We start from the raw sequence: 9,752 nt of genomic DNA, 5'->3' as shown, positions 1-9,752 counted from the left end.
GTCTGCACCTGACTGTAACCCCGCCCCAAGTCTGCACCTGACTGTAACCCCGCCCCAAGTCTGCACCTGACTGTAACCCCGCCCCAAGTCTGCATCTGACTGTAACCCCGCCCCAAGTCTGCATCTGACTGTAACCCCGCCCCCAAGTCTGCACCTGACTGTAACCCCGCCCCCAAGACTGCACCTGACTGTAACCCCGCCCCCAAGTCTGTACCTTCTGTACTCTGATCTGTGCTGTGTTTTGGAGGATGGAGAGGATAAAGCAGGGATGGAGGTGGAGGAGGGGGAGGTGGAGGAGGAGGAGGTGCAGCAGATAAAAAAAACAACACAGACTGAATGGAGGCTGTGAGGTGATGATAAAATATAAAAGAAATTAACCAAAGAAAACTTAAAAGGAACTTAAAAACAGCAGCAGCACGTGTTAAATGGACACGAGTGTTTACCAGAGTTACACAATGAACCAGTTTAAAACAGAAAACCTTTGTTAAATTAGCATTAAATAATGCTAAAAGTAATTATCTTTAAATTTTGTTTAATTTCTGGAGATCAAAGCAGGACGCCTCAAACTTGGTGCTTTGTGACCCTCAGTGGGGTTGTGACCCTTACTTTGGGAACCCTCACAGATCTGAATCTGAAGGAAAACTGATGCAGTAATGCAATTCTTAAATAAATTACTTACAAAACTATCGGAAATATTTACTCCAGAAGTTTCTGTGTCGCTGGCAGAACAGGAGTTTTTATTAAACGTTGGATTTAAAATAGAAAATGCCTCATCTCAGAACCACCTGACTTCACGGCAGAAACTGATGGTTTAGATCCTCAAAAACACGAGGAAGTCGTTAAATCAGACAATGTGTTGGAATTAACCACAGGATGTTTTTATAAACTGACAAAGCTTATTGTTAGTCAATTATTTCAGATGTGAGACAGCTGACATCACCGCAGGAAGTTATTTTTACTAAATGTTTTAAAATGACCAATAAGCAGTCTGAAGGCTGAGCAGCTTCTCACCATCCTGATTTTATTTGTATTTTATTTTTAACGTCAACATATCCACTGCAGCCTGAAGTTTCACTTATTAGATTCTCCAAATAAAAATTTAACAGCTAACAACCAATCAAATTAGAGGGTTTCTCCAGATGTTGGCATTAAAGACAGTAAGGTAACAAAACATGATGGAAACAAAACAAACAAAACATCAAAAAGGCATGATGTGTTCTGATTGACTGACCTGTCCCTCATATCAGCTGTGTCAGATTATTCTAGCTTTAATAGAAAAACTTCCTGTTTATACAGATTATAATCCCCCCAGCCAACAGKACGAGTTCAGTCCTCAGACAAAAGWAAAACAGCAGCTAAAATAAACTCTTACCTTGTGGGGAAGCGAGGTTCATACTCTTCAACTCCCTGCTGCAAAAACAATAAAAAGAGAGAGAAAGATGTCAGGTGSGGCAGTTTATTATAAAACTAATAAAGATGCTCTGAAACGCATTAAACTGTTGCAATAATGAGAGCAGCCAGCAGGGGGMAGCAGAGACAGAATCTGCACCCTGTCAGCAGAAACCAGTTCTGAGTGATTAAACTGAAAATGATCGATAAGATGCGAATCGATTGAACTGTAGAGTTCGGTTAAATAAGGCGCAGTTCATCAGTTTTTATAAAAAGATCCAGATTCSTTCCATTTATGGCTGCATACAATRTTTTAAAAGTCATCCCAAYACACTCTGAGAGCAAATGGATCATGCAACATTTTTTGTTTAAATCTTTAGTTTAATTCCAGCATAAATCTTTTGCTTAAGGCTAAATTTCTACATCTAAGTGTGAGACGGCTCAAAAWTTTCTACACTGTTTCATTTGAAATTAAAAATATCTTTGTAGGAGGAGGTTCTTCTGCGTGAGTAATGGATTGTGCTTGATGATTTCAATCAACACAGCCTCAAGTTTGATTTTACAGCGATTTGTAAAGCTGCAGCGGCTGGTGTCTTCTGAASGCCCGGTGATGAAACGACGAGCCCCTCACTGCTGCGAGGCACAGAGAGCAGTTTAACTGCTGCGCAAATCAACGTCGCCCACATGTTCATTTCTAGGTGAGGCGTAGGAGGAAAACAGGGTTTACTGTTTCATAAGACTTGTTTTGCTTCTGAAAAAATTCAGCTCGTCCTCATCAGACAGCCGGGTGAATGCGTCGGAAGCTTTTTCCCCTCAGAGGTGGACTCAAACCGCTGAGCTCCGCCAAGAGCAACRGAGCAGAATGGATTTCTGCTTTCATGTCAGTAGCTGCGTTTCCATTGCAAATGTCCGCAAAACTTTGTCGATATTCTGTTAATGTCGAAAAAAYACTGTGGTGTTTCCATTAAGTAAGAAATGCTTTTAAAGTCACGCGTGAATACRTTTGTTCTCGTGATAAGTCATTACAAACATGGCGGCGATGGATGTAAACACATAGCATGTTGCTACCACGACACTAGCRCTCATCATCAGAGGAGACGTCGGCGTCTTTTATTGAGGCTTTCTAGCGAAGCCCATACTTGGGAGCGGCTACGTATGCTGTGTTTTTGGAAAATTGTAGTCCGTGAGTTTACTACTTTCTTTTAYTACTACTGTGATATTACTACTACTACTACTTCCTGTTATCTTCTTCGTCATCGTCTTTTTCACCAGTAGAAACAGCCAGTTGTTAATCACGTGACTCCCGTGATGCGAAAAAAGTGTTTCCATTGCAGTTTTGCGAAAAACACCAATTTCGATACGGCCGAAAAACCACCTCATCATCCTAGCGCAAAAACATTTTGTCGAAAAACGTAATTTTTTCCGAAACTGACGTGTTTCCATTGAGCAAATTTATTTTCGAAATTCTAATTTGCGCATTTTCATGGTCAATGGAAACTCAGCTACTGAATGTTGCAAACACACCTGAGAGGTTCTGAAAGACTGGCAGCCCGGCCTGTCAGAGCAGAGCCGCCGTCTAATGACTAGCTCCACGGTGACCCCCCCGTACCTGTGAGAAGCCTGGCACAGCCACGCTGTAGGGGCGCTGCTGTCGGCCGTGCAGAGACGCCGCTGCGCTCTGCGCAGCCATGCGGGAGTGGACGCTGTAGTCCGGGGCGGGCAGAGCCATGTCCTCTCTCTCCAGAAGGTTTCCTGTGCTGCTGCTTTTCCCGTGGTGGAGGCTGAGGACACACAGGGACAAAAAATAAGAGACCACACACACGTCRTCACCTGCGGGAGAATCCAACGCTTCAGGTTGAGAACTTCTGTAAAATGCATGTGAYGTGCATACCCTTCAAAATTTACAACAAATCCAAGAAAACATCTTCATATTCAAAAAACATGGCAGAATACACATGATTTTACCCATTTTGTCACATAACTGCRTATTTTATTTTGATCTGGGCTCGGCCAAAGTAAAACAGGAAGTGACATCAAAGGGGAGCTATTTACAAAAAAAAAGGAACTTCCTGTTCTTTGTTTATTCAAACAATATTATTTGACTCTTCTTCATTTCTCGGATAGTGACTGAAAATAATCTAAATAAACATCAGATTCTTTACAGTCTGTGTTAGCGATCGTAGCATGTTCCCMTCATGACATCACTTCCTGTTACTTTACATGCAAATATCTCAACAACGGTTCATCTCAGCTGCATGAATTTTTTGCAACATGTTAGCAGTGTTATATTTCCACAAACACATTCATAATTGTTAGAAAAAAATTAATGTAACAGGTCCTTTAAAGCAGAGGTTCTCAGAACGGGGTTCCTTGACCCCAAGGGGTCCGTGAAAGGTATCTTGGGGGTCCTCAAAATTTTTTACTAAAATGTTATTTTGGTTTTTATTTTTAAAAATGCATGGAGAACAATGAACTAATAAAACAAACATAATAAGCCTAATAAAAATTTATATTCCCATGGCATTTAGGGGTTGAACTGACAATAAATTATCTTTTAAAACAGCATTTGGTTTATGAGGGGGTCCCTGGAATTTTTTTTCGACCTTGTAAATGGGTCCCCAAACCCAAATGGCTTGAGAACCCCTGCATTTATGACTTTTTATTTTAAAGTTTCCTCCATGACTGTTGCATGTTTTAGTGTTTTAWACTTAGAAAACAAAGTAAACTGTCTCCAGAGAGTGGTACACCTACTTGTGAACTCGGAGTTGCCTCATGGTKCCTCCGTCAGCCTCAGAGATCACCTGGGTGTAGGAGAAGGGAAACCAGCCCCGCCTGTAGCAACACACACAAACCGTGTCACACAGCTCATCTCTCTGCTAAAAAAAAACAAAACAAAACAAAACAAAACAAAAAAAGAACTAGAAAAACCCCAAACTGGACTCACATCCTGGTCTTCTCACTCTCCCCGTAGTGCCAGCCGTCGCGGGCCTCGGGCACCAGCAGGGTGATCACGTCGCCCTCGGAGAAGCTGAGCAGCGTGCTGTTGTCGCCCGCCGCGTGGGAGAAGATGGCCTGGACTCGGGTTCGTCCGTTCCTCTCCAGACCTGCGGCCATGGAGCTGGAGCGGGGCAGGGTCCGGGTCTCCACTGGGAACACAGAAACCACCCCTTCATTTTTTTTTAAATCAAACTTTTTTATTCCACTTGGATCTCTTATTAAAACTAATGGCTGTTATTGAGAAATCCTAAATAAAAAACAAAATAGTTCAGGCACTAAAACCATGGAAGCTGTGCACACAAAACATTTACAGCAGAAAAACTGATGTGTTTACTTATTCCTGTTAAAARCTAACTGACCATGCAGCCAGAAAAACATCCTTGCAGAAATTTTACACCCATGTTGCAGAAAGTTTTCTGCTAAAACTGACGTTCATGTTGTTTAAAGTCAGAGTTGCGTGGAGCCTCTGTGGAGGTTCTCGGCCAGGCTGCAGATCCCTGGTTTAAAGCCACAGGTTGGCTGGATATGTTTAAGGCTGTCATGTTAATGAGAGCTCCAGGACTGAGCTAAAGCTCTGGAAGTGTTGCACAACCCAAACAATTAGCTCAAAGAAGCTTTAAACCTTTACACTTCCACCCATCTAATCCTTTAAAGAGGCTTTCATCCTGATCTTTGCTTGGTGAAAACCTGCAGTGTTCACTAGCCTGTTGAAGGAAAAAAAACAATGTGTGTTCTTACGCAGTGTGGTTTTGCTCTTGGCGGGGGCCGCCTTGCGCACAGGCAGGGTGTTGGAGTAGACCTCGGCTCCGTGCCGCWGGCTCTGCGGCGAGGCCTTGGCCTTGGCCACCTTCCCCTCCACCCACTGCTGGTAGTCCTCTCCACCGGCGGCGCCGTTCATCGCCGGCATGGCTCCGTCCACGCCCCCCATCAGCCTCTGCGAGCGGGAAGACACGACTCCGTCAGCCGAGGCTGTTACATAACTTCCTGCGGCTCGTTAACCGTTAACGAAGGCTGAGAGCGGATCTGGGTCAGAAAGTGCTCGTTAATAAAAGTTGCCTCGTTTGCTGCTTTAAGGACAAACGAGAGAAGCCAGTGGGAGATGTTCAGATCTGTTTTTAAACAGAATCTCAAACTATCAGTAWACAAGCACATTTAAAGCATCTTTGGTACAAGAAAAGCAAGGTTTTTAATGCTTCCATGCACCAAAACCTCTAAAAATCTGATTATRGGTCTCATTAAGTCCCTTTGACTGCTTTTTTTATTCATTTACTTTAAAGTCAATTTCAGACAGCAGAAAACCTGTTTCTAATAAATCCCCTGCATCCATATATGCACTCAGTTCCTGCACAAACTAAGTGATGAGTCAGACCCGTTCCACCTCTGCTCACACGGCTCTACAACTCCTCTGAGCTTCGGTGGGAGGAAACAAAACACAAAAACAATCAAATAACAAAACAAACTGCAAACATTTTCTTATTAAAAACAAAGAAATCACATTTTCAATTTCCACATCCTGAACATCAATCTGTGCCCATCTTTCATCTGCAGGAAACGGTCATTTTCTTTTTTGATCTCATATTTTCCCACATATTTATGCACACTCAAGTTTCTTTATTACATTTTGCTCCTAAAACTCAAATCTAAAGTATTTTTCTCAGGATAGATTTTCCTGAAGAACTGACCTGCTGGCCCCTGAAGGCCACCAGCTCCGGAGGCACGGGCAGCGGTTTGGCGCCGGGGATGGGCTCGGAGATGGCGGGGTGGTGAGCGCCGGCGGGCAGGGTCCCGGCTGCACCGCTCATCTGCTGGGCCAGGTACATGGCCCGGTCCGGAAGCTTGTTGGGCTCGGCGCACGCCTGCTGCCACATCGGGATCTTCTGGGATAAAAGCTCCTTACCCTGGAAGGAAGAAGAGGGGAGAAGTGGGTCATTTAACAAAACTGGGATCTCCTTTTATTTGAACACATCAGGTGGGGGGTGGAGGCTGATGATCCCCTCTGACAACTTTTCTCTAGAAAGAGTAAAAGTCAGACGTCTCCAGAGAGCTGGAGCTAAAGCAGAAAACAACGCTGATGAATAATTTTTATAAAACTGAATCAGCCCATCTTCATCTCTAAAGTGCACTCCAGCTGATTAAATCATAAATGTGGAGGTGGGCTGCAGAGGTGGGAACAAAGCGGGCTACGAAACATTGTGCACAGGAAATAAGTGGTGCGTTTTAAAAACTGGATGATCGCAAACACTGCAGCTGCAAATTTGTGCATTTTGTTGGAAAGAAAAATGCAGATTTTCACCAATAATCACAATGAATTCTTTCTCACCATGTTTGCAAACTTATATAACTACCGTATTTATTCATGTATAATACGACTCCCCCTTTTTGAGCTTAAAAAGCATAAAAAATTTAATCCTCAAACTACCTCCAATTCCATACAGACTTCAAGATTTTCAGCCTTTGCAGTCTTTATTCATATCAGTAAAATGGCCATTGGACTGTTCATTTTATTTTAACAACATATGTACTAAAAGGTATTTAGACAACAAATATATATCAGCTGTAGCAGCATCATATGAATTCTGGCATTTTACACATAGTCCACCAGGAGGCGCCAACACAAAAGTCAGAGACTTCACATGAGATTTGGGCCATCTTGTGGGGGAAAAGCAGATTACTTCCTACTCGCGAGCGCCCCCTCTKGTGGGGAAACATTTTTTCAAGGATACAAACTTTTTCAGAACACCGGTAGACGGCAGCCATTACAGACAAACATGTGTTTGTTGTTGTTCTAGGAGCGGCTCGGTCACACGCTAATGTCATTAGTTTGTTATCATTACTAAGGTGCAGGAATACTTTTTCCCCATTTTTTTCACATCATGTCTCCTGCCTGGATCTGTTATCTCGCTCTGAAGCACGGAGGAGTGTCAGAGGTGAGCTCGTTTCAACTGCTTTTTATGACGGTCTCATTTCTGGACTCATGCATTTTGTGAATGATGCCGATATTTCAGTTAAAATACATAAGTAAAAATATTTATCCGAGTATAGTTCTACCCCCCAACTTTATGGATGATTTATGGATTTAATTTTACGTATTATACTTGAATAAATACTTTAACAATAAATTGTTGCATTCCTGCAACTTTTTAAACATGCTGTACTCAGGGTTTAGCTTTAAATTATGGATTTAGTTATTAAAACAGTTTTTTTTTTACGTAAAATAACCCTGCTCACAAATCTGGATGAATAATGAAGGAGCTGGGTAAAAGTTAGCTGGAGGAGAAGATTCTGGTTGATCCAACATGAAGCAGAAACATGAGAGAAGCTCTCAGCTGGTGCACCACTTCCACTTCCTGCATGCATTATACAGCAGCTCCGTTACATAAACACGTCCTGATTTCCATTCGGCAGCGTCGGCACATAAACGAGTCCTGAAAGCCCAGGTAAAGTCAGGCGGGTTCAACCTGAGCGAGCTGATGTGGAGGAGAAACGACGGGTGGGCAGGACCTGCTGGGAGCGAGTGGGCTGCGGCGTCACTCACAGGGTGTGGGTGGGATCATCAAATAACAAAAAGTCCAGTTTTTTAAGGATTAAAAAAAAAAAAAAACACTCACTCAGATCAAAACTGCCACTTGAACAAAAGAGGATCCGCTTAGAAATAGTTCTTTGTTCCCAAAACAGCTCAAACTGCAACTAAAACTGGATTTTATCTGGAGGCGTTCAGGTTTATTAAGTAAGTGTTGATCAGAACTCGCAGGCTCTTTGTTTACTGAGTGACATGAAGATAACAGGAAGTCACCCCTAAATACAGATTTCTTTCTTAGTCCTGCTAAGTTCTCCTCAGAACACAGAGCCTCTGGTGAAAAAGGATGAGTCACGAAGACCCCAGTTAGCCTGTCAGATAGCAGAGATAGAGCGTAGGTGGTCAGTGCCGGTACCGGTGCGATGAAAGCCGACCGGCACAGACGGCGGCACTTCCTGCTCGCAAACAAATCAACTGCTGACGAACTTTTAGAAACACAAACGGGTCCTGGGAGCAAACCAAAGCTTTTCGCTCCGAGCCTGTCAGCAGAAATCAGAAGCTGGACAAAAAACGCGACACGGCAATCCCAGAAATAATTTGTGAAATCTTAATTTTCCAGCATTTTTTGCGACATTTTTCTGCAACAGAGAACAAAAACTTTTATTTTCTTGAAAAAAAAAGCCACGGCACCTAAAAACTTTTAAACACAATGTAGCGTCTGGGTGTTCTGCGGTTAGAATATCAAATCTTAGGTTCAGTTTTGTTTTGCAGAGCAGCTGCTCGTTGGGTTTCTGATGTTTCATCATCACATCAGCACTTTGTGTTCCGAGTGTCCTCCTCCTGTCTGTCAATCACTCACTCGGACACTTTCACACCAACACGCAGCGAGCCGGAACCAAGTGTTCCTGCAGAACTGGGTCATTCACCCTCCTCCTCAACCTCTGAATGTGAAGGGGGGTGGGGGGTGAGACCGACACAAGTGACGAACATTTCCGCCTGGTTTTTATGAATGGTTTGGATCCAGATCTGATGCTTCCACGCAGCTGAGGATGATCAAAGGAAAATCCCCGCACCAGTGTTTTAAATATCAATACGAGTCTGTGGCTGTGTTTTATGAAGGATTTTTGATGGTAAATCGCTGTAAAAGTGACTCGCAGAAACATAATTTTCCCAGCAGCTTCAGGAGGACAGATTTGGCATAAGTTTGTATTTTTTGCTTTGTTCCAGTTTTGCTTAGTTTTTTGTAGTTTTTCCGATAAATTTCTCCTCCCTGGTTTGAAGCTGCTTGTTAGACGCTGCAAATTAAAGAGAAAACCCAACAGATTTCATCCTGATCACATTATTTGGTCCAATAAATATTTAGCWAATCAAATGTTAGGAGAGCTGCATCCATCATGAAATGTTCTGCAGGTTTGCGGAAGCGAGTCATCGCACCGGTCCCAGCTGGAAAAGTTACAGGAAGYAGAAAATGAGCTGAATTTACTGGTGTGTTTGGGAACTTAGCAGTACCTAAGTCACGTTCATCAATTCAGTTCAAAAGCTAACGAGCCGAAACAGGATCTAACAGGTTTAAAAACCTCAGCTTCACTCTGTGGTGTGCAGAAATGTTTGTTGTGGATGAACAAATTATTACTTTTTTGTTTAGAAATAACTTTCTGTAAAAGAACTGCAGCTCGTTTGTTGGATTTTCCTCCTTTGCTTCTGATTCAACATTAATATTACTGCTGCAGGCTCAGCTTTGTTTGAGAAAGTTATAAAATTCTTCAACACAAACCTCTTCCTAAAGTTGTATTTTAAAAGGGCCAATATTATGTGTTTCTCAGGCACATATTTAAATACTATACATAAT

At 42.7% G+C, this 9,752-nt stretch overlaps 1 protein-coding gene across 8 annotated transcripts in view; it reads right to left on the bottom strand.

Moving 5' to 3' along the window:
* The window catches only part of baiap2b (BAR/IMD domain containing adaptor protein 2b), a 67,792-nt gene that overhangs the window by 5,928 nt on the left and 52,112 nt on the right, over positions 1-9,752 (bottom strand). For all 8 annotated transcript variants that reach the window (XM_014024345.1, XM_014024346.1, XM_014024349.1 and 5 more), the window contains 6 exons: positions 6,069-6,284; positions 5,125-5,320; positions 4,334-4,535; positions 4,141-4,221; positions 2,999-3,170; positions 1,373-1,410 (listed from right to left, as the gene is read on the bottom strand). In XM_014024345.1, the coding sequence (XP_013879799.1) occupies positions 1,373-1,410; positions 2,999-3,170; positions 4,141-4,221; positions 4,334-4,535; positions 5,125-5,320; positions 6,069-6,284 (905 nt within the window). The remainder of the gene's footprint in view (positions 1-1,372; positions 1,411-2,998; positions 3,171-4,140; positions 4,222-4,333; positions 4,536-5,124; positions 5,321-6,068; positions 6,285-9,752) is intronic.

Source organism: Austrofundulus limnaeus, unplaced genomic scaffold (genome assembly GCF_001266775.1).
Source record: "Austrofundulus limnaeus strain Quisiro unplaced genomic scaffold, Austrofundulus_limnaeus-1.0 Scaffold419, whole genome shotgun sequence".
NCBI classification, from domain to species: domain Eukaryota; kingdom Metazoa; phylum Chordata; class Actinopteri; order Cyprinodontiformes; family Rivulidae; genus Austrofundulus; species Austrofundulus limnaeus.
The sequence above is the reverse complement of the archived record's forward strand: the minus strand, read 5'-3'. Positions and strand labels throughout refer to the sequence as shown.